General features: G+C 43.9%; 1 protein-coding gene across 1 annotated transcript in view; it reads right to left on the reverse strand.

Annotated features, from left to right (window-relative positions):
- Positions 1–25,577, reverse strand: part of LOC139379056 (neurexin-2-like) — a 929,896-nt gene that overhangs the window by 701,850 nt on the left and 202,469 nt on the right. Inside the window, exon 4 of the mRNA XM_071121799.1 lies at positions 8,863–8,880. Within this exon, the coding sequence (XP_070977900.1) occupies positions 8,863–8,880 (18 nt within the window). The remainder of the gene's footprint in view (positions 1–8,862; positions 8,881–25,577) is intronic.

Genomic DNA, 25,577 nt, shown 5'->3' on the forward strand with positions numbered 1-25,577 from the left:
GCCAAAATACCCAACTCATACAGTAGTCTAATATGATTCATGTCAGATCACAATGTTACATGACGGTGGTTTATTCTAAGAGCTGCATGTTTGGAGGAAACAATGTGTTCTGCTTAGCAGTCCCCCTCATCCTGATCATCCATGATTTTCTCTTCCAAAAGCTGGATGAGTTGAAGGCTATCTGGATGTTGTGTTGTGTGGAGGAGGCTAGAGGGAGGGCCAATCACTGCAGAGTAGCTGTTTGAAGAGAACCTTTGTCCTGGCTCTGACTACCCCTGAGGTTTGCATTCACAATCCATTCTGAGTGAATAAGAGAGGAAGAAGGGAGTGAGTGTCAGAGAGAGAGAGAAAATGATATAGATTAGACAGGCAGGCAGACAGACAGACAGACAGACAGGCAGGCAGGCAGGCAGGCAGGCAGGCAGGCAGGCAGACAGGCAGACAGACAGACAGACAGACAGACAGACAGACAGACAGACAGACAGACAGACAGACAGACAGACAGACAGACAGACAGAACAGCATTTGGACAGATGTTTATTACAAAGGCATTTTGTGGGGGAGAATCAAAATGAAATTCAGCAGGAGGATAATAAAGGCTCCTTGTAGTGTGGCTGCCTCGCTTTGTATCTGGGTAGAAGCAATTATCATTGGAGTTACCTGCCACAATAGACCTACCTAGTAGAGGGGTGGTGAGCAATATGATTGTCCCTCATGGGAATATTTGCTATCACTTGCTAAAATCCTGTGATTGGTTCTCTGGACAATTGCTGATTATTTCCTTTCCATCTTTGGTGGTGGGCTGTAGCAAGCTATTGGCTTTAGTTTTCGAGATGATTAATCTCTGTCCAGGGAGGAGCTGGTTTTTACATATTGTGTATATTTGTTTATTCTGTTGGCAATGTCAATTCATGCAAATTTTTTCTAAATACTTACTTTTATGATGGCTAGCTGGATAGGCAAACGCTGCTGCGTACTAAACTGTAAACCAATCAAAGCTTGTGTACTATCCATGGTACTGTCTCTACTGATCGCGTCGGCCAATCACATTACCCGTACCTAAGGTAGTAGACAGCCTGTGACAGCTCAAGAGAGTTCTCGGTCCAACAAATTGATATCAGGTCATCTTATTGATTTGTAATCTAGCTAACTATTATTAAGTTATACAAATATTATACCATCAATGCAAGCTGTAAAATTACTCCCAATTTAGAATGCAGAAACCTTAGTAATGTAGATAGCTTGCTAGTTAAAACAAGTAGATATGCAGCTAGCTAGCAGGAACAGATAGCTTTATCACTAGCAAGCATGTCATTCCAGGACAAGGAACGTTTTAACCACCAGTTTATGCCAAGGAATAATTAAGACTATAAAAACATAAGGACAAGTAGTGTAAAGCTAATACTGTCACTACAGACCCTGGTTCGATTCCAGGCTGTATCATAACCAGCCGTGATTGGGAGTCCCAAAGGGCGGCGCACAATTGGCCAGGCACTGTCCGGGTTTGGGTTTGGCTGGGGTAGGCCGTCATTGCAAATAATAATTTCTTCTTAACACCTCTACAGGATCGATGTCCCCCCCGCAGGACGGTTGAGCTAACATAGGCTAATGTGATTAGCATGAGGTTGTAAGTAACAAGAACATTTCCCAGGACATATCTGATATAGGCAGAAAGCTTCAATTATTGTTAATCTAACTGAACCGTCCAATTTACAGTAGCTATTGCAGTGAAAGAATAGCATACTATTGCTTGAGGAGAGTGCACAGTTATGAACTTGAAAATGTATTAATAAACCAATTTGGCACATTTGGGCAACATTTTTAACAGAAAACAGGACTGAATCAGTCCAAAACTTTGCACATACACTGCTCCCATCTAGTGGCCAAAATATAAATTGCGCCTAACCTGGAATAGTACATTATGGCCTTTCTCTTGCATTTAAAAAATGATGATTTTTTTTTTTGTGTGTTTTTCTTTGTATTATCTTTTACCAGATCTAATGTGTTATGTTATCCTACATTAATTTCACATTTCCACAAACTTCAAAGTGTTTCCTTTCAAAAGGTATCAAAAGGTATACTTGCTTCAGGTCCTGAGCTACAGGCAGTTAGATGTCATTTTAGGCAACATTTAAAAAAAAGGGTCCAATCCTTATTTATTTAACTGACTTGCCTAGTTAAATAAATAGCTGGTTAATTCCACAAACTAACATTTAAGAAGGCACACCTGCTAATTGAAATGCCTTCCATGTGACTACCTCATGAAGCTGGTTGGGAGAATGCCAAGAGTGTGCAAATCTGTCAATAAGGCAAAGGGTGGCAATTTGAAGATCTCAAATATAAAATATATTTTGACACTTTTTTGGTTACTACATGATACCATATGTGTTCTTTCATAGTGTTGATGTCTTCACTATTATTCTACAATGTAGAAACTAGTAAAAATAAAGAAAAACCCTTGAATGAGTAGGTGTTCTAAAACTTTTGACCGGTAGTGGATATGATTGAATGTTCAATTAAGCCTGAAGCTAGTTACGTGAAATGAGACAATCATGCCAAGACATTATTCAAAATTGAATTAGCTGACAGGGAGATAGCTAATGAAACCTGCGCTAACAAACGTGTTACATTGTATAAAATATTCTGGGCCATCAGTGTTTCCTGCAACAGTGAGCTCTGGACAGACAGACACAGCTGTAGGCTATTTGTGCAAGGGATAAGAAGTAATCAGGTAGGCCTATTTTATGAATCTCAACCAGAACAGAGCATGACATTTTTTCCCCCTTTCATGCTGAGCGGTTATCAAAAGGGAGAGAGCTGGAATGATTTTTCAAATAGGCTACGTTGAGGAACTCAATGGATGTAAAAACAGACTTTGTTTACTTGCTGTTTGAGGCTATGAAAAAATTACTTTGAGAAGTTCCACAGTGACGGTGAGTTAAGACAATCAGAAATAGTATCCCCAAATGAGCACATTTATAGGCCTACACTTGTACGCAGGCCAGGTAGACTAGGCCCACTTCTATGCGTAATCAGGTTTGTGTCCTGACTCAAGATCGACAGGAGCGCTCCAAACAAAAGATAATGAATAAATTGACAACTCATACAGTAAATGGAATGAAATACACCCCCCCAAAACAATGTGCCCAATCCTACAATGACAATGGTAAGAATGTAATAATAATATATTGTATGCATTAAAATAAATTACTGTAACCAAATAAACATGGTAGATTATGGTAAATTATGGTAATTAGTCCACTCAGACAGGTCTCCGCAATGGATTAGTCCACTCAGACAGGCCTCCGCAATGGATTAGTCCACTTAGACAGGCCTCCGCAATGGATTAGTCCACTCAGACAGGCCTCCGCAATGGATTAGTCCACTCAGACAGGCCTCCGCAATGGATTAGTCCACTTAGACAGGCCTCCGCAATGGATTAGTCCACTCAGACAGGCCTCCGCAATGGATTAGTCCACTCAGACAGGCCTCAGCAATGGATTAGTCCACTCAGACAGGCCTCCACAATGGATTAGTCCACTCAGACAGGCGTGAATCAGACAGGTGTCTTGTGTGCCACACATTTTGTAAATATATTTGCCACTGCTCAACAAAATAATCTTGGTCGACCAACAGCTGTACAACCAAACAATGGACCAGTCGACTAAATGGAGTCAGCCCTAGTGCCAACAAATTGACCTGGTAATCATAAGAATATTATAAATACAGAAATCAGCTCCTCCCTCGACGTAGATTGATCAACTTCACTGTTTTCAGTGTCGGCCCACCACCTACCTGTGCTTGTTTCTCTGATCGTGTGCATTCAGCATTTGTCTAACCACTCTCTCTCCACTCCTCCACCTGAGTAAGTCATTCTAATGGAATTACACACACTAGTGCATCCCGCTTCCCTCATGAATGCACTCCATCATCTCAATAACGTGAAAGACACGCTCTGCTTCAAAGAAAGAGCGGAACAACCTGTGCTCTGGTACAGACTTGAACGATCTCTGAAAATGAGGTCTCATCCTTTCTTTCTCTTCTTTCCTTATTATCCCTTGTTCTCTTGCAACTTCAATTACACCAGACTACAGAGAGAACAGGAAAGAGGTAGATTTGCCACTAACCAAACCAATTGGCCTCTTTGTGCCTGTGAAGTTCAACTGTGTGTTGTTCGTCCAGGAACTCTTCAGGCCTTTGTCTGGCTTCTCTGGTTGCTCTGGGCGTTACCCCTAGGGAAGAGGAGGGTTATGGGGCTTGGAGTCTTTTCAGACTATATTGGGGCTCTCCTCGGGTACTTATTTATTTATACCCGTGGAAGTGGAGGCACTGAAAACAACTTCCCCCTCGTTTTTAGAAGGTTAAGTCACATAATCGTCTAGGTACATGCCTTTGTCTAATTCAATACTCTGAGAGGTGTCTTGATGCCTCTTTGTCTGGATCTCAAGCAGGCTGTGGGCCTTCAGACCGTGGTCCTATTTAAATATGTTTAACGTGCATCCTTCTATCCTTCCTTCCTGTCCTAACTTTTCCAGCCTTTTTTTGCTGAAGCTCATCCACCCCAATCTTCTCACAGAGGAATTTGTGACGATGGTGGTGAAATGGACTAATAGACAAAATCCTCTTGTGGAGGAATGTATTAGCCATCTCCTCCTTTTTAGCCCACAAGACTAATGTGAAATCACGATCCAGCAGCATTCTCTCCCTGATTTTAATTACATTTTTTTTCTACTGTGGATGGAGAGAGTCTACCCTCGAGTAAGCGGCCCTGCTAGGCTATAATCTGAAGTCAGACAAAATGGCACATTAGCTCTCTGGCCCACTCTCTCCAGCTACAGCCCTGGAGACTGCAACATAACGTCTGTCTGGTCTCTGTACAGGCTCTGGTTCTAACAGACAAGAGCTGAGCTACACTGGTTCTATAGAGATATCCAAAGGTCTGGAATCACAGCAGAATATCCAGTCCTCATCTACAAGTGGTGGTGAAGGTTGGGCATGTGTATGTCTGTATTCTTAATGCGTATTCCAACAACACATTCATGTCATGAACCTAGAGAGGAGCATATGGCGTGTGCCATGTAAACAGCAGTATTTAGAGGGCAGACATGTGTGGTATTCATGCCTCCCTGATGGTTCTTGAGGGACAGGGTAAGACATTATTATGCTCTATATTCACTATTGCAGACAACACGGTGGGGTTCGGGCTAAAGACTGTCTTTACAGCTTTGCATACCTCTTTACGTACCTCAGGACGAGCAACATGCAAATGAAGATACTCTCGCCTGAAATGATTGAACAGAGAGGCCAGTCAGAATCATACAGATTTCAGTGGCAAACTATGGAAAGCGTAGAATATGGTTTTCAAAAATAAGAAAATATGTGTATTGGTCCATTATCCAATATCCATTGTATTATGTGTGGTGTATGTATGTGTTGTACATATTTGCTCGTTCAGTCAGAACATAGCCTGAACGCTGCAGTACATTTCATCCAACGATTCAATTCCTATATAAAAGTGTATTCTTGGGGGATAATATTCTGTAGAGGAGCGATAATATTGATGTCATCATACTCCACTGAAAGGCACATTGCAGAAACTGCTGGAAGCTATAGCTTTAGCAAGCATTCCATTTCCTAACTGTTTGTGTGGAGCGTTGATATGTTTCATTAGCTTGTCTATAAACACACACACACACACCACACACACTTCACTGATTCCAAATTAAAATCTAGCGAGCAGTAGCATGTCAGCAGATTTGAGATATGGTCTTGGGGTGTAGTTTTAATGAATACTTAAGTGATGCATAACACTTTAGCAGTATACACAACAACATAGACAAAAAAAATGGGATTGACCATAGGTTTGCATTTTCTCCTTGGTTGTATTACATTTTGAGTCCTAAGTCTGGGAAGAACTGATTGATATAAATTTCAGAGTGGCGGATGGAGGCAGACAATGTTAAAAAAAATAATAAAGTAAGTCGAATGTATTAACATATCTGGACTTAAATGTATATATTTAAAACTGCAATATGTAACTTTTTGGGTGACACAATCAAATAGAAATGTGTATTGATGATCTGTCTTCATCATTAGGGAGGTTTCTGAGTCAGAGGTGAACAAAATGATTAGCTCACTAAAGAACTCTAAAGCCAAAGATGTGTTTGGGCTGGACTCTACCTTTCTTAAAAACTACAAGGAGTCACTCATTGGCCCCATTACTAAGGACACCAACACATCTCTTGGTCAGGGCGTGTTTCCAAGGGTCTGGAAGTCGGCAATAATAACAGCCATCTTTAAATCGGGTGACCCTACTGAAGTGAGTAACTACAGGCCCATTAGTATACTACCTGTGGTGTCGAAGGTTGTTGAAAAGTGTGTAGCAGAGCAACTGATTGCCCACCTCAACAACAGCCCCTTCACATTACTCTCCATGCAGCTTGCCTTCAGAGCAAAACACTCCACAGAAACGTTCAAAAGCTTTCTTCTGGAAAATGTGAAGTCCAAGATGGACAAAGGGGGTGATGTTGGGGCTGTGTTTCTGGACCTAAGGAAGGCTTTTGATACTGTTAACCATGAGGTACTCATCACAAAATTGTCCAAGTTCAACTTTTCCCCCGATGCCTTGAGATCATACCTTGAAGGCAGAACCCAGTGTGTCAGAGTGAGCAATTAGCTGTCGCCCACTCTTAGCTATGATGTTGGTGTGCCCCAAGGGTCAATACTGGGGGCCCTCCTGTTCAGCCTGTACATTAATGATCTGCCTTCTGTCTGTACTGGGTCTGAAGTTCAAATGTATGCAGATGATACAGTGATATATGTGCATGCAAAGAGCAAACTACAAGCTGCACAAGAACTCACTACTGTAATGGTCCAGGTTACAAAGTGGCTCAGTGACTCATGTTTGCATCTCAATGTAAAAAAAACTGTCTGCATGTTCTTCACAAAGAGGACAACTGATGCTACTGAGCCAGATGTCTATGTCAGGGGAGAAGCTCCAGGTGCTATCTGATTTTAAGTACCTTGGCATCATACTTGATTCCAACCCCTCTTTTAAAAAGCGCGTGAAAAATGTCATTCAAATAACCAAATTCAACCTATAAGAAATTGTTTGACTACAGAGGTAGCAAAACTGTACTCCAAATCTATGATACTTCCTCACTTAACATACTGCTTGACTAGTTGGGCCCAAGCTTGCTGTACAACATTAAAACCCATTCAGTCGGTCTACAAACAGGCCCTCAAAGTGCTTGATAGGAAGCCCAATAGCCATCATCACTGTTACATCCTCAGAAAGCATGAGCTCCTGAGTTGGGAAAATCTTGTGCAATACATCAACGCATGTCTTGTAATAAAGATCCTAATGGCCTGCCCCCCCCCCCAACTCAGCACTTTTGTTAAACAGAAAGCCCAAACATATGGCAGCAGATCCACAAGGTCTGCCATGAGAGGTGACTGTATAGTTCCCTTAAGGAAAAGCACCTTTAGTCAATCTGCTTCCTCTGTGAGAGCTTCCCATGTTTGGAATACACTGCCATCAGACACACAACTGCACCACCTATCACACTTTCATTAAAAACATGGAGACATGGCTAAAGGCCAATCAGATTTGTGAACATAATCCCTAGTTTTGTATGGCCGCTTTCCATGTTGTCTGTGGTGTGGAAACACTGTTGCTTTTATGGATTTTGTCTTGCTGCTTTTTGTTCTATGTTGCTCTGTCTGTATACTACGTCTTGATTGTCCTATGTTGCTCTGCTTGTGCTCACTGCTCATTGATTGTCTGTATTGTTATTGTAATTCTATGCTTCCTGTTCTTAAGTTTCGTTTTTTTGGCTTTAACTTTCAATTTTGTACATCAGCTTCAAACTGCTGAAAATACAATAGTTTTATTTATGGAAAATATATTTCACAGCGGTTTAGATGGTACAATGATTCTCTACACTTTACTTGCTTGTTTTGTCACTTAAACTGAAATTAGACAAACAACTAGAATTTTAGCAACCAGGAAATGGCGGAGAGATTTCTGCATATTGCACCTTTAAAAGCATGCTCACAACATGGTGAAAACTACAATACTCTCTACTGTTCACTTAAAGCAGACACCACAGTTGACCCAATTGCAAACCTTTACAAAACACAGATCTACATCACAAAACTTCACAAAGACAGGCTGTATACCTCAATCTTCCTCACACATACATGATCCCATCTGCCTGTTAATGTATCTGCTATTCAGAGTTACCTTGCTGAACTCTGAATGGTAAGAGCAACTATATCTATATTCTGTCCATTAAGTCATCTTCTCTCATCAGAGTGGGCTGGCTATTGAGTTGGATACACCCCGGCCTCTCGTATGTCTTCATTCTCAACCTGAGTGGTTATTGCTGTCAATTGCTGGGCCCCAACCAGCAGATGACTGATTGAAAGCAATATAGTTCACACTTTTCTGGATTGCTCACAATCCACTGAGACTGAGAGCTCCTCTCACGGATATAAAAGCAGGAATCCCGCAGCCTCACAATACAAATAAATGGTAATTGTGCACCCTTTAAAGTTGGCTTTCACCGCTGGGAGAAAAGTTCAAGTGGCACAGCAATCTCAATCCGTCTGGTTTGTAGAGGCACGTTAGGCTTTTATATGTGCTTTTGTATACCCAGTGGAGTGTGTGTGTGTGTGTGTGTGTGTGTGTGTGTGTGTATGTGTGTGTATGTGTGTGCGTGCGTCGGCGCGCACCATTGTGTACGTGTTCAGTCTGTATCGTGCCTTAGAATCATCAAATCCCACATCACTGTCAGCCACAGACAAAACAGCAGTACGTGTGTCAGAGCAAGAGAGAAGGTGAAGAGATAGTCGACTTACCGGCCTGCGATGAGTCCCCTGTGGGGAGACAGAGAGAGAGGAGAGAGAGAGAAAAGATAGTTTAGTTCGAATCTCAAATCAAGACAACCCCGTTCACCCCCAACCCGACACAAATACAAGACGGATGACACCTGAGGAAGAGAGAAAGAAAGGCATGAAGACAGCAATTAACAACAGGACACATATTCACAGAGCAACACACATACATTTGCTAATTGAGATTGGAAAAAACACACATTATTAAAGATCGTTTCCGTTTTAGTCTTCTTGTAAAAAACAGACAATAAAAAATCTGTCAACATCTCAAATGCACCTTTTTCTGTGGATAAGGAAAAAGACTCACACTCTCGTTTAAAATAGAGTCACGAGGACGTTTAGAGACGCTCCCTTACTGAGAAAAAGATGCTATGTTTTTATTGTTGATGGTGCTCTTCCCATTGCTTGGAAATTGTGGCCAGCTATAACAGGACACTATCCTCAATTATCATACCCTCATCTGTGAATGACATGGCATAAAATGTTGACACACCTGATATACCAGACGGCATATGCCAATGGAGTACGCCGAAGCAAGGAGAGAGTAGTATGTGTGAGAGAGGCAGAGAGATAAAGAAAGCCAAATAGATATAGAGAGAGAGGAGAGAGAGAGAGAGAGAGAGAGAGAGAAAGGAGCGAAAGAGAGAAAGATGGAGAGAGGGAGGGAAGGAGAGCAGAGAGAGAGAGAGAGAGAGAGAGAGACAGAGAGAGAGAGAGAGAGAGAGAGAGAGAGAGAGAGAGAGAGAGACAGAGAGAGAGAGACAGAGAGAGAGAGAGAGAGAGAGAGAGAGAGAGAGAGAGAGAGAGAGAGAGAGAAAGAGAGAAAGGAGCGAAAGAGAGAAAGATGGAGAGAGAAAGCAAGATGGCTAAAGAAAGAGATTAAGTAAGGAGTGACTCGGCATAAAGTTGATTCCAGGTTGTGAGAGAGCTCATCTAGGGTTGGGTGTGTGTACGGGACTAGAGCAGACAGGCAGACCTAGTCTAGTGGAAGATGAAAATAAAGAGAGAGAGAGAGTGAGAGAGAGACGGAGGAATCACTGTCCAACCAAGCATAGAGCTCAATATCAATATCTATGGGTCTGCAAAAGCTGGCACCAGCGTCTCCCCTCGGCTCTCAGCTCGATACATGAGAACCCAGCCCAGCGGAACCCAGCCCAGCGGAACACAGCCCAGCGGAACACAGCCCAGCCCTACACTCACTGGGCTCGCAACATATCCAATTAACATACTTTTTTATTTATTTTTATAAACACGCATAGTTTCATCGGAAATATCAATCTGCTGCCGGGTGAAATTCACAATTAGGGGACGGGAGCAATTTTGAGCCAATTGGCAGATGTGAAGTGCTATATTTGGGGGGTACACATGCTACTGTGTTAATTGCTTCTGTAGGAATAAGAACCCCGCCCCCCACACACACACACAAACCCACTTTCTCCCGCATATGGGTGTGTGTGTCATGAAACACAGAAGGCTATATAATATTCTCCAGGTTCCCTGTGTCCATTAAGTAAGAGTGGTCATATTGTCTATCTGGCTTGCCCTTTATTTAAGGGTTTTAGGTCCCTCTCCAAACACATGAAGGCTCACACAGACAGGCCAGCAGAGATCCCAAGCTCGACCAGTGGAGGCTGCTGAAGGGAGGACGGCTCATAATAGTGGCCGGAACAGAGTGAATGGATTGGCATCAAACACATGGATTCGGCTATTTTACCCACATCCGTTGCTGACAGGTGTATAAAATCGAGCACAAAGCCATGCAATCTCTATAGACAAACACTGGCAGTGGGTTGGTCTTACTGAAGAGTGCAGTGACATTCAACGTGGCACCGAAATAGAATATCACCTTTCCAACAACTCAGTTGGTTCCATTCTGTGAGCTTTGTGGCCTACCACTTTACGACTGAGCCGTTATTGCTCCTAGACTTCACAATAGCAGCACTTACAGTTGACCCGTGCAGCTCTAGCAGGGCAGAAATGTGATGATATTACTTGTTGGAGAGGTGGCATCCTGTGACAGTGCCACGTCAGTAAGGCCTATCAACTGCCAATATTTGTCTATGGAGATTGCATGGCTGTGTGCTTGATTTTATACACCTTTCAGCAATGGGTGTGGCTGAAATATACGAATCCACTATTTTGTGTCCACATACTTTTGTACAGTACATTCGGAATGTATTTAGACACCTTGACTTTTACGACAACTTTGTTCTAAAATTGATTAAATTGTTTAGATTTTTCCCCCTCATCAATCTACACACAATACCCCATAATGACATCACAATACCCCATGATGACAAAGCAAACACGAGATTTTATACATTTTTGCAAATTTATGAATAAACCCCCCACCCCGGAAATTTCACATTTACATAAGTATTCAGACCCTTTACTCAGTACTTTGTTGAAGCACCTTTGGCAGCGATTACAGCCTCGAGTCTTCTTGAGTATGACGCTACAAGCTTGGCACACCTGTATTTGGGGAGTTTCTCCTATTCTTCTCTGCAAATCCTCTCAAGCTCTGTCAGGTTGGATGGGGAGCATCGCTGCACAGGTCTCTCCAGATATGTTTGGGTGGGCCACTCAAGGACATTCAGAAACTTGTCCCGAAGCCACTCCTGCATTGTCTTGGCTGTGTGCTTAGGGTCATTGTCCAGTTGAAAGGTGTGCATTCGCCCCAGTCTGAGTTCCTGAGTGCTCTGTAGCAGGTTTTCATCAAGGATCTCTCTGTACTTTGCTCCATTCATCTTTCCCTTGATCCTGACTAGTCTCCCAGTCCCAGCCGCTGAAAAACATCCCAACAGCATTATACTGCCACGACCGTGCTTCACCATAGGGATGGTGCCAGGTTTCCTCCAGACGTAAAGCTATGCATTCAGGCCAAATGGTTCAATCTTGGTTTCATCAGACCAGGGAATAGTGTTTCTCAACGTCTAAGAGTCTTTAGGTGCCTTAAGGCAAACTCCAAGCTGGCTGTCATGTGCTTTTTACTGAGGAGTGGCTTTCGTCTGGCCACTCTACCATAAAGGCCTGATTGGTGGAGTGCTGCAGAGATAGTTGTCCTTCTGGAAGATTCTCTCATCTCCACAGAGGAACTCTGGAGCTCTGTCAGAGTGACCATCGGGTTCTTGGTCACCTCCCTGACCAAGGCCCTTCTGCCCCGATTTTTCAGTTTGGCCGGGCAGCCAGCTCTAGGGAGAGTCTTGGTGGTTCCAAACTACTTCCATTTCAGAACAATGAAGGCCACTTTGTTCTAGGTAGCCTAGTGGTTAGAGCGTTGGACTTGTAACCGGAAGGTTGCAAGATTGAAACCACGAGCTGACAAGGTAAAAATCTGTCGTTCTGCTCCTGAACAAGGCAGTTAACCCACGGTTCCTAGCGCGTCATCGAAAATGAGAATTCTTAACTGACTTGCCTAGTTAAACAAAGGTTAAAAAAAGAAGAATATGCTACAGAAATTGTGTACCCTTCTCCAGATCTGTGCCTCGACACAATCCTCTCGGAGCTCTACGGACAATTCCTTCAAACTTATGGCTTGGTTTTTGCTCTGACATGCACTGTCAACTGTGAGACCTTAGACAGGTGTGTACCTTAACAAATCATGTCCAATAAATTGAATTTACCAGTCTAATCAAGTTTTAGAAACATCTTTAGGATGGTCAATGGAAACAGGATGCACCTGAGCTCAAGTTCGAATCTCATAGCAAAAGGGCTGAATACTTATGTAAATAAGGTATTTCTGTTTTTGTTTTGTCATTATCGTATATGTGTGAAGATTGATGAGACATTTTTTGAATTTAATCCATTTTAGAATAAGACTAACGTAACAAAATGTGGAAAAAGTCAAGGGTTCTGAATACTTTCCGAAGGCACCGTAGAGTGTACATCTACAGTACCAGTCAAAGGACACACCTACTCATTCAGGGGTTTTTCTTCATTTGGACCATTTTCTACATTGTAGAATAATAGTGAAGACATCATAACTATGAAATAACACATATGGAAGGAATCATGTAGTAACCAAAATTGTTAAATATATCAAAATCTATTTTAGATTCTCAAAGTAGCCACCCTTTGCCTTGATAACAGCTTTGCACACTCTTGGTGTTATCTCAACCAGCTTCATGAGGTAATCACCTGGAATGCATTTCAATTAACAGGTGTGCTTTTTCAAACTTAATTTGTGGAATTTCTTAATGCGTTTAAGCAAATCAGTTGATTTGTGACAAGGTAGGGTTGGTATACAGAAGATAGCCCTATTTGATAAAAGACCAAGTCCATATTATAGCAAGAACAGCTCAAATAATCAAAGAAAAACGACAGTCCATCATTACTTGAAGACATGAAGTTCAGTCAATCTGGAAAATGTCAAGAACTTTGAAAGTGTCTTCAAGTGCTGTCACAAAAACCATCAAACACTATGATGAAACTGTCTCAAACTGTCTCAAACTGTCTCAAACTGGCTCAAACTGGCTCACTATTATTCTGTTCAACATCCCAGTCTATACTATACAGGGAAAAACAAACACACTCACAGTGCCATCCCCTGTTCAACATCCCAGTCTATAATATACCGGGGAAAACAAACACATAAAGTCAAACACACACAGCCAGGCGCCCACGCAACTTCTACAGTAGCTACACTACATGACCAAAGGTATGTGAACACCTGCTCGAACATCTCATGACAAAATCATTGGCATTAATATGACGGTGGCACATTGAAAGTCACTGAGCTCTTCAGAACAGGCCATTTTACTGCCAATGTTTGTCTATGGAGATTGCTTGTATGCTCAACTTTATACACCTGTCAGCAATGGGTGTAGCTAAAACAGCCAAATCCACTAATTTGAAGGGGTTAGACACATTAAGTTAGCCTAGCCTACTGACCTGCAGCATCTGTACTGCAGCTGCTAGTGCTAGTATTGGCTAAGCCCCACCACAATCCCCCCATCACACACAAAGTGAGTGGAGTTGAACTATCACCCCTTACGTCAACCACTCCATTCACACACTCCCTTTCTCCACTGAGGAGCGCTGACCCAGTATCCTGTCAATTTACTTTTCATCTCTCCAGCTCTTTCTCAACTCTGCTTAGCTGTCAACCTCTCTCACCCTGGAAAATATGTGGAGAGGAGAAGAAAAGAGGAGAGGAGAGGACATGTGCACTTATTTATGCAGAGGTAACAAACATACTGTACACACACACACACACACACACACACACACACACACACACACACACACACACACACACACACACACACACACACACACACACACACACACACACACACACACACACACACACACACACACACACACACCTTGTGGGGAAACACAATTCAGTCCCATTCAAAATCCTATTTGTACTCTTACCCTAACCCAAAAACCTAACCTTAACCCTAGCTCCTAAAACTAACCTTGTTTCCTAATTCGAACCCTAACGTGCACGCATGCACGCACGCACACACACACACGCACGCACACGCACACACACACCTCAACAACACCACACACTGCTACAAGGGAAGGGCAAACGACCTTCAATCACGATGGATATCGCAAATTAAATCAAATCAAAGTTTATTGGTTGCGTACACAGATTTGCCGATGTTATCGCGGGTGCTGCAAAATGCTTGTGTTTCTAGCTCCAACAGTGCAGGGATGTAAAGACAGTATGGACAGTATATGAATAGAACAGGTGTGTACAGCAGTATTTATATTTATATAGAATACAGTATACACATATGAAGTGGGTAAAATAGTAAACATTATTAAAGTGACTAGTGGTCAATGTCTATGTACATAGGGCAGCAGTCTCTATGGTACAGGGTAGAGCACCAGGTGGTAGCCTGCTAGAACAGTGACTAAGGCTAGTGGTGACTGTTTAACAGTCTGATGGCCTAGAGATAGAAGCTATTTCTCAGTCTCTCGGTCCCAGCTTTGATGCAGTTGCACTGTCTCTGCCTTCTAGATGGTAGCGGGGTGAACAGGCTGTGGATTGGGCTGCTGAGGTCCTTGATGATCTTCTTTGCCTTCCTGCGACATAGGGTGCTGTAGATGTCCTGGAGGGCAGGTAGTGTGCCCCCGGTGATGTGTTGGGCAGACCGCAACCCCCTCTGGAGAGCCCTGTGGTTGCGGACAGTGCAGTTACCGAACAGGCTGAAAGGATGCTCTCAATGGTGCATCTGCAGAAGTTTGTGAGGGTCTTAGGAGCCTAGCTGAATTTCTTCAGTCTCCTGAGGTTGAAGAGGTGCTGTTTCACATTTTTCACCACACTGTCTGTGTGAAGGGACCATTTCAGGTTGTCAGTAATGTGCACGCTGAGGAACCTGAAGCTTTTGACCCTCTCCACTGTGGCCCTGTTTATGTGGATGGGGGCGTACTCTCTCTGCTGTCTCCTGTAGTCCACAAATAGCTCCTTCGTTTTGTCCATTCCGGCAGGTTTTTCACCTTCTCGCTACATGTTGTCTCATCGTTGTTGGTAATCAGGCATAACACTGTTGGGTCGTCAGCAAACTTGACGATTAAGTTGGAGACGTGAGTGTCCACGCAGTCCTAGGTGAACAGCGAGTACAGGAGGGGTCTGAGCAAGCACCCTTGTGGGGCCCCTTTGATGAGGATCAGCGTGGCAGAGTTGTTGCCAACCTTCCCCACTTGGGGGCTTTAGATACCTTAATGACAATCAATGTGCCTCTTCAACTCCATGAGAGAGAAACTTGATCTGTGTGTGTGTGCATAAAACGCCCCCATTTGATTCTACAATGAACTCTCATTTCAAATGAGAATGGGGAGGAGGTTTAGCCATAGAATGGATGGGAAAAGAGTTTCATTGTGAAACTTTCCAATGTCCATGGCTTTATTCACAGTATAATTATTATCCAGTGTTGTGACAGGATTGCTTTTCAGAAGAAGATAAATAGTCAATCCAGTCATGAAACAGCATTGGCCCTTTTCACATGTTGGTGCCTACAGTACATAACTGCCTGTTTGAATTAGATCTTATTTCTGCCACAAAGGGAAGACATTGACACTCTCTCTCTCTCCCTCTCCCTCTCTCTCTCTCTCTCTCTCTCTCCCTCCCTCTCTCTCTCTCCCTCCCTCTCTCCCTCCCCCCCTCTCTCCCTCCCCCCTCTCTCTCTCTCTCCCTCTCTCTCCCTCCCTCTCTCTCCCCCCCCCCTCTCTCTCTCTCTCTCTCTCTCTCTCTCTCCCTCTCCCTCTCTCTAATAAACTATAATATATTACAGGACATTCAATTAATTCCGTAGTGAAACGCTTTACCCATTTAATTTTTACTTAATTCATTTGAACATCATTCAGAGTCCCCTGGACGGCTGAATTGAATTGATTGTTACTGAAGCTGTATTTCAAAGTCCAGGCTACATTTGTTGACTAATTAATTTCTGTAGGATTTTATTATTACATGGTCTCTACAGTAGCTTTAGGGCGCTAGTGTATTTATTGTGTAGGCTCTATGATAACAACAACACGGCAGTTTTTCCTATGGTGAGTGAAATTCAGTCCACATTTTAATGACATACTTTAGCTTCATGTCATAGAAATACATGTCTTTGACACTTGATGCATTGTTGGATATCGTGTGATTGTCATGTCATCAGCGTCCTCATTGTAAAGGATGAAAACCAATCACAGCAAAGTATAGTCTTTAGAGGATAGTAATAAACATCCACTCAGAGAAGCTGTCAATCAGGCTTTAGAGCAGGGTTGGGCAACTTTAATAGGGGCCCACAAAAAAATCTGAACTCATCATCAGGGGCCGCAGTGGCTCGCGGGTCAGAGCCGGTCCTAGACTTTTGGGGGCCCTAAATGCAAATGTGTAACACATTTCATGCAATTCTATTCATTTTGCAATGGGGTAGAGAGAAAAATGAGCAGTTTTACAGCAAATGTCCTGCAATTCTACACATCTTGCCATAAGGTAGAGTGAAATGTTCCCAGTTTTTAATATGATATCTGAGTGAGAGTGACTAATAAAATCAATGGGGCCCCCAGGTCGGTGATTTAACCAGGAGACTAATTTACCTAAAACATTTTAGCTGACATGGGCCATTTGATTGACAATCAGTGACTGATGATACACAAGCCCATTTGTGTAATGTATTATTCTAACTCTCCAACTCGACTGAGTTTGACACAAAAAACAAAGACGAGAGCATGACATTCAATGTGTCAGGATCATTTCCTGGAAAGATGGTAATCTGCGTGGAATCTCTCATTTGGTCACTAAATATCTGTTCAGCTTTAAGCCTATTCCTTTGTTTCAAAATGGGCCTTGACAAACCCCCCCTTGGGTTTGTGCTGTGGGGGAGACCTTTGTGGGCTATACTCGGCCTTGTCTCAGGATGGTAAGTTGGTGGTTGAAGATTTCCCTCTAGTGGTGGAGGGCTGTGCTTTGGCAAAGTGTGTGGGGTTATATCCTGCCTGTTAGGCCCTGTCCGGGGGTATCGTCGGGGGACGGGGCCACACTTCTCTCTCTCTCTCTCTCTCTCTCTCTCTCGGAGGAGGACCACATGCCTCAGGACTACTTGGCCTGATGACTCCTTGCTGTCCCCAGTCCACCTGGTCGCGCTACTGCTCCAATTTTTTTGTACTTCCGGCGCCGACAGAGATGGTCGCCTCGCATTCTTAGGAAACTATGCAGTATTTTGTTTTTTATGTATTATTTCTTACACTGTTACCCCAGGAAATCTTAAGTCTTATTAGGAACTATTGGATATAAGAGCAACGTCAACTTAACAACATTAAGACCAGGAATACGACTTTCCCGAAGCGGATCCTCTGTTTGGACCACCACCCAGGACAATGGATCGGATCCCAGCAGGCGACTCAAAACAACGGCGCCGCAGAAGGGGCAGACGAGCGGTCTTCTGGTCAGGCTCCGTAGACGGGCACATCGCTCACCACTCCCGAGTATACTACTTGCCAATGTCCAGTCTCTTGACAACAAGGTAGATGAAATCGGAGCAAGGGTTCCCTTCTAGAGAGACATCAGAGATTGTAACATTCCCTGTTTCATGGAAACACACGTTATCAGAGTCGGTACAGCCACCTGGTTTCTTCAAGCATCGCGCCGACAGAAACAAACATCTCTCTGGTAAGAAGAAGGGCGGGGGTGTATGCCTTTATGATTAATGAGTCGTGGTGTGATCATAACAACATACAGGAACTCAATACTTTTTGTTCACCTGACCTATAATTCCTTACAATCAAATGCCGATCGCAATATCTACCAAGAGAATTCTCTTAGATTATAATCACAGTCATGTATATCCCACCCCAAGCAGACACCTCGACGGCCCTGAAAGAACTTCATTGGACTCTATGTAAACTGGAAAACACATATCCTGAGGCTGCATTATTGTAGCTGGGGATTTTAACAAGGCTATTTTGAAAACCACAACATTTTGTTGCTCCAAGCCTATAGATATAAACTAAAACAGGAAACGCCTGTGCTCAGGTCTGTTCATTGCTGGTCCAATCTGATTCCACGCTTCAAGATTGCTTCGATCACCTGGACTGGGATATGTTCTGGATAGCGTCGAACAATAACATTGATGTATACGCTGATTCGGTGAGCGAGTTTATTAGCAAGTGCATCGGTGATGTTGTTCCCACGGCTAATATTAACACCTTCCCCAACCTGAAACCGTGGATTGAACCACTGCTTTTAATCAGAGCAAGGCGACCTGAAACATGACCGAATACAAACAGTGTAGCTATGCCCTCCGCAAGGCAATCAAACAAGTCCATATAGAGACAAAGTAGAGTTGCAATTCAACGGCTCAGACACAAGAGGTATGTGGCAGGGTCTACAGTCAATCACGGACTACAAAAAGAAAACCAGCCCCGTAGCGGACCCAGATGTCTTGCTCCCAGAAAAACTAAACAACTTCTTTGCTCGCTTTGAGGACAATACAGTGCCACTGACACGGCCCGCTACCAAAACCTGCGGGTTCTCTTTCACCTCAGCCAACGTGAATAAAACATTTAAACGTGTTAACCCTCGCAAGGCTGCAGGCCCAGACGGTATCCCTGGCCGTGTCCTCAGAGCATGTGCAGACCAGATGGCTGGTGTGTTTACGGACATATTCAATCAATCCCTATCCCAGTCTGCTGTTCCCACATGCTTCAAGAGGGCCACCATTGTTCCTGTTCCCAAGAAAGCTAAGGTTACTGAGCTAAACAACTTTTTCCAGGACACCTACACCACCCGATGTCACAGGAAGGCCAAAAAGATCATCAAGGACAACAACCACTCGAGCCGCTGCCTGTTCACCCCGCTATCATCCAGAAGGCGAGGTCAGTACAGGTGCATCAAAGCTGGGACCGAGAGACTGAAAAACAGCTTCTATCTCAAAGCCATCAGACTGTTAAACAGCCATCACTAACATTGAGTGGCTGCTGCCAACATACCGACTCAAATCTCTAGCAACTTTAATAATTAAAAATTGGATGTAATAAATTTGTCACTAGTCACTTTAAGCAATGCCATTTTATATAATGTTTACATACCCTACACTACTCATCTCATATGTATATACTGTACTCTAGACCATCTACTGCATCTTGCCTATGCCGTTCGGCCATCACTCATCCATATATATATATATATGTATATATTCTTATTCATACCTTTGTTGTTGATAAATTGTTAGATGACTTGTTAGATATAACTGCATGGTCGGAATTAGAAGCACAAGCATTACGCTACAGTCGCATTAACATCTGCTAACCATGTGTATGTGACCAATAAATTAGATTTGATTTGAACTGTTCTGCCTGCAGCTATGGAACCTTGGCCTGTTCACTGGACGTGCTACCTGTCCCAGACCTGCTGTTTTCAACTCTCTTGAGACAGCAGGAGCGATAGAGATACTCTGAATGATCGGCTATGAAAAGTCAACTGACTCCTGAGGTGCTGACCTGTTGCACCCTTGACAACCACTGTGATTATTATTATTTGACCCTGCTGGTCATCTATGAACATTTTAACATCTTGGCCATGTTCTGTTATAATCTCCACCCGGCACCGCCAGAAGAGGACTGGCCACCCCACATAGCCTGGTTCCTCTCTTGGTTTCTTACTAGGTTCCGGCCTTTCTAGGGAGTTTTTCCTAGCAACCGTGCTTCTACACCTTGCATGCTGTTTGGGGTCTTAGGCTGGGTTTCTGTACAGCACTTTGGGACATCTGCTGATGTAAGAAGGGCTTGATAAATAAATGTGATTAATTGACTGAAGTTGAATTCATATTCTGAAATGTCATATTCAGAATTAATGATGGTAAAATTTACTTGCCAAGTCCAAATGTATTCTGATATTTAGAATAACATTCAAGTGTTAACCATGCATCTACATAACAATGAACGTGGAGCGGCCCAACCTGCAGTCCTTATGGCTCTATCACTCATCTCCCTCCGTCTCTCCCTCACTCTCCCATTTGTAAGTCTCTCTCTTTGAGGCAGTCCCCTCCCTCTGTTCCTCAGCAACTCTGTTTGTTAATAGTCCCTTTGAAGGCTAGGGAAGGGATGACCACAGGCCCTGCAGGCAGTCAGGCCTTCAGACAGTGCTCAGACCCAGTCTCAGGCAGAGGAACATAGGACATACAGTACAATACAGTACTCTGCTAATTGCTAACCAGGAATGACTACCTTTCTATACTCTATTAAATGGGATTCAGGAAGGGAGGAAAAGGAGGGAGAGAAGGAGAGGGAGGGAGAGAAGAGGAGCAGGGATAGAGAGAAGGAGAGGGATGGAGAGAAGAGGAGTGGGACAGAGAGAAGGAGAGAGGGTAGAGGGAGTGAAAGAAGGAGGGAGTGAGAGAAGTAGGGAGAAGCAGACCAGATCCAACTAGCAGCTTATCTAGCAAACCCTTGAACTGTGTGGTCTGGTGTGCTGGTGTTGGGGTGGATCGGTATGTGGAGTGGCCTGGGGGAGCGGAGGTCAGTCTGGTGTGCTGGTGTCGGGGTGGATCGGTATGTGGAGTGGCCTGGGGGAGCGGAGGTCAGTCTGGTGTGATGGTGTCGGGGTGGATCGGTATGTGGAGTGGCCTGGGGGAGCGGATGCCAGTCTGGTGTGATGGTGTCGGGGTGGATCGGTATGTGGAGTGGCCTGGGGGAGCGGAGGTCAGGCTGGTGTGCTGGTGTCGGGGTGGATCGGTATGTGGAGTGGCCTGGGGGAGCGGAGGTCAGGCTGGTGTGCTGGTGTCGGGGTGGATCGGTATGTGGAGTGGCCTGGGGGAGCGGAGGTCAGGCTGGTGTGCTGGTGTCGGGGTGGATCGGTATGTGGAGTGGCCTGGGGGAGCGGAGGTCAGGCTGGTGTGCTGGTGTCGGGGTGGATCGGTATGTGGAGTGGCCTGGGGGAGCGGAGGTCAGGCTGGTGTGCTGGTGTCGGGGTGGATCGGTATGTGGAGTGGCCTGGGGGAGCGGAGGTCAGGCTGGTGTTCTGGTGTCGGGGTGGATCGGTATGTGGAGTGGCCTGGGGGAGCGGTGGCCAGTCTGAGAGGCACTGACGCAGACGATCAAATAACTGCATGTGAAAAGAAACATTCCTGTAGTGTGAATTATTGTTCAACTGTATATTATCTTACTGTGCAGGATGAATTGTGAAGACGATGGCCAATTATGCTCCAAAACTACTATACATAATGCATCCCTTCCCTCTCCCCTCATGGGGAGATTTTGAGAAAGGAGCAGATCAACAACTGGTGTGTCTCATTGAAACACCACTAGCCTGGGGGGGGGGGGGGGGCAGAGGGAGTCAGTCAATATCCGAGCATAAAGACTACTAACGGAAGGACAACAACTTGTCCGTCAATTTGACGTTGCCTTTTCTCTCCAGGCGGACTAGTTCTCTCTCTCCCTTTCTCTCTCTGTGGAGTTTTGCCTCAATTTGTGTGGCACTAATGATGCTTGATAAACACAGGGAGACAGGACAGGCCTGTCCTGCTAATTCTAACGCTGTGCTAGCTATAGCTTGCTGGGGAGGGGACTACTCTGGAATACTGGTGGGATTTAGACTCCTGTTAAGGTTCGTAATTGACAAGCTGTGTACAATAATGATCTGGCTTAATCAGATTGTTTTTTTAAATGTGCAAGAATTGTAATGTTTGATAGTACATAAGTCTAAAGACCCTGAGAGAAAGTCATTGATTGGAACTGTCAATAAGAGCACACAAGTCAGTGATTATGGAGCTCCTGGATTTGTTAAAACCTCAACATGGGCTCATTAGAATATATTGAAATAGTTAACCATTGTAGATATGTGTCACCTAAAGAGATAATGTAACCATTGCTTACCCTTTGTTCCACTATTTTAGCTCCAGGCCAGAAGAATGTCTGTTTACCCACTAAAACATGATGATCCACTCTGTCATTACAAGATCACATGCTAAGTTAGTGGACTATTCTCAAGTACTAAGGAGCTGTCCAATTAGGTGGTGCTCAAAAACAGTGATTGAAAGTAACACACCTCAAAGCCATGCCACTATCAATATTTGTTTTTGGCAATGAGAGAAAACCTCAACAGTATGTCAAAAGTTAAAGTAACCCCCCACCAGCCATATAGTGGCTATGTAATAGTGTAAGTTGTGTATTTGATGGACTCTAACCCACTGTACTTTATAATGAGAAGACAATCATACAGTATGGTTTCAGGTATGTAACCATGTTGATGCCACACCCTTGATTTTCAACAGTCAGTATGGATGTGAGGGACTTCTGCAGTGTTGTATCTAGGAGAGGAGAGGAGAGAAGGAGGAGAGGAGGAGAGAGAGAGAGAGAGAGAGAGAGAGAGAGAGAGAGAGAGAGAGAGAGAGAGGACCTTGTTGCCTGGTAACAGTGACAGACAGTTGGGCACCCGGGTACCAGAACTTGAACCTATTTTGAGGTGTGGTTTGGCACCAGAAACTACATACCTGCAATAAGAGCCAGAACGCTGATCTCAAATCAACTTCCCCTCCCCAAAGCCTTAGTAGGGAAAATTAAAAACTATCCCAAGATCAGCGTCTAGGGGTAAATTCACCCTACACCAAGCCAGAACAGAAGATCCCTAAATAACTAACTGGTTTAATAAACAGCTGAGAATAATAGGATTTTCACATAGCTTTCAAGTCTCTGTCAAAGGGCTTTCTGTGACAAAAATGTGATTGTTTTTTGTGTAACAACTTCAAGTGCTCCTGAGAGAAAGTATATATAATCTATTTGCAGGAGCAGAGAGGCAAACATGTCTGTTTGTCTACCTGCATATGAGTAGAGATAGGAGCTGTGTGAGAGTGTGTATGTGTGAGTGCTTGCTCGCATGTGTGTCCTTACAGTGGGAATTTATCTGTGTATGTGGTGTAATTACATCAGACTGACTTTTATAACTATGACAAAGTATGCAATTGATCACTCTCAACGCTCGTTGACTATATCCTGGGGACAAGGGAGCTCCAGTCAGGTTATCCCATGACAGCAATGGATCAATACCCTCCAAAACAATCCAGCCAGAGACACTTAAGATTTTTTTTATCAGCCAGATTCAATTTAAAGAGGTAAACTTCTGCTGAATAATGCAGAGGCTGGAGGCAAACACGTCTATACCATCCCTGGCACTGTTTTGGAAGGATATGTATCTTTCCCTGATCACACCTATAATACGTTACTGCTAATAGGGACACAGGTTGGTGTCTAACAACAACTGCAGGTTATTGCCATTCCAAGGCAAATATTGATAAGGTAGGCAGTGTGGGTCTATGTGTATCTGTGTGTCTGATGAGTGCGTGTGTTGCTAATAATGACCCCTGTTTGCATGCCTGTGATCGGGCGATATTGTCACTCCTATTTGCCATATCTTCAATTTAAGCTTACTAGAAAGTGTGTGCTCTCAGGCCTGGAGGGAAGCAAAAGTCCTTCCGCTACCTAAGAATAGTAAAGCAAGTTTTGTTAGACTTCACTGCCGTTTTTGATATTATTGATCATAGTCTCCTGCTGGAAAAATGTATGTGTTATGGCTTTACACCCCCTGCTATATTGTAGATAAAGAGTTACCTGTCTAACAGAACACAGAGGGTGTTCGTTAATAGAAGCCTCTCTCCAACATAATCCAGGTAGGATCAGGAATTCCCCAGGGCAGCTGTCTAGGCCCGTAACTCTTTTTTCAATCTTCACTAACGACATGAGTAAAGCCAGTGTGTCTATGTATGCGGATGACTCAACACTATACACGAGGAATAACTTAGTCCTAAATATGTCTAAAACTAAAAGCATTGTATTTGGGACAAATCATTTACTAAACCCTAAACCTCAACCACATCTAAATAATGTGGAAATTGAGCAAGTTGAGGTGACTAAACTACTTAGAGTAACCCTGGATTGTAAACTGTCATGGTCAAAACATATTGATAGAACAATAGCTAAGATGGGGAGAAGTCTGTTCATAGTAAAGCGCTGCTCTACCTTTTTAACAGCACTATCAACAAGGCAGGTCCTACAGGCCCTAGTTTTGTCACACCTGGACAACTGTTCATTCGTGTGGTCAGGTGCCACAAAGAGAGGCTTAGAAAAACTGCAATTGGCTCAGAACAGGGCAGCATGGCTGGCCCTTGGATGTACACAGAGAGCAAACATTAATAATATGCATGTCAATCTCTCCTGGCTCAAAGTGGAGGAGAGATTGACTTCATCACTACTTATTTATTAGAGGTATTGACATGTTGAAAGCACCAAGCTGTCAGTTTAAACTACTAGCACACAGCTCAGACACCCATGCATACCCCACAAGACATGCCACCAGAGGTCTCTTCACAGTCCCCAAGTCCATAACAGACTATGGGAGGCGCACAGCACTACATAGAGCCATGGCTACATAGAACTCCATCCACATCAAGTAACTGATGCAAACAGTAGAATTAGATTTTTTTTTTAAACTGATAAAAATACACCTTATGGAACAGCGGGGACTGTGAAGCAACACAAACAGACACAGACACATGCATATGTAACCGATGTGAAATGGCTAGCTAGTTAGCGGTGGTGCGCGCAAATAGCGTTTCAATCGGTGACGTCACTCGCTTTGAGACCTTGAAGTAGTGGTTCCCCTTGCTCTGCAAGGGCCGTGGCTTTTGTGGAGTGATGGGTAACGATGCTTTGTGAGTAACTGTGGTTGATGTGTGCAGAGGGTCCCTGGTTCGAGCCCAGGTTGGGGCGAGGAGAGGGACGGAATCTATACAGTTACACATACACACGATAACATATACACACTTACACATGGATTTTGTGTTGTAGATGTGGCAGTGGAGTAGGGGCCTGAGGGCACACACTTCGTGTGTTGTGAATGTATTGTAAAGTTTTTAAAATTGTACAATTTCCTTGATATTGTTGGACCCCAGGAAGAGTAGCTGCAGCCTTGGCAGTAACTAATGGGGATCCATAATAAATACAATACAATTGTGACGTCACTTCTCCTGATCGTGTCCAGCTTCCGCTCCCTGGTATGGACCAGCGCTTCAGCCATTGATCCCCTGCTCCTTGTACGTCTGCACATCACATCACTTCCTACCTCCCTCTGCCTGCCTCCTACCCTATCTCCATCCCTCCCTGCTTCCTACACTACCTCCCTCCGCCTGCCTGCCTCCTACCCTATCTCCATCCCTCCCTGCTTCCTACACTACCTTCCT

This window comes from Oncorhynchus clarkii, chromosome 21 (assembly GCF_045791955.1).
Source record: "Oncorhynchus clarkii lewisi isolate Uvic-CL-2024 chromosome 21, UVic_Ocla_1.0, whole genome shotgun sequence".
Classification (NCBI taxonomy): Eukaryota; Metazoa; Chordata; class Actinopteri; order Salmoniformes; family Salmonidae; genus Oncorhynchus; species Oncorhynchus clarkii.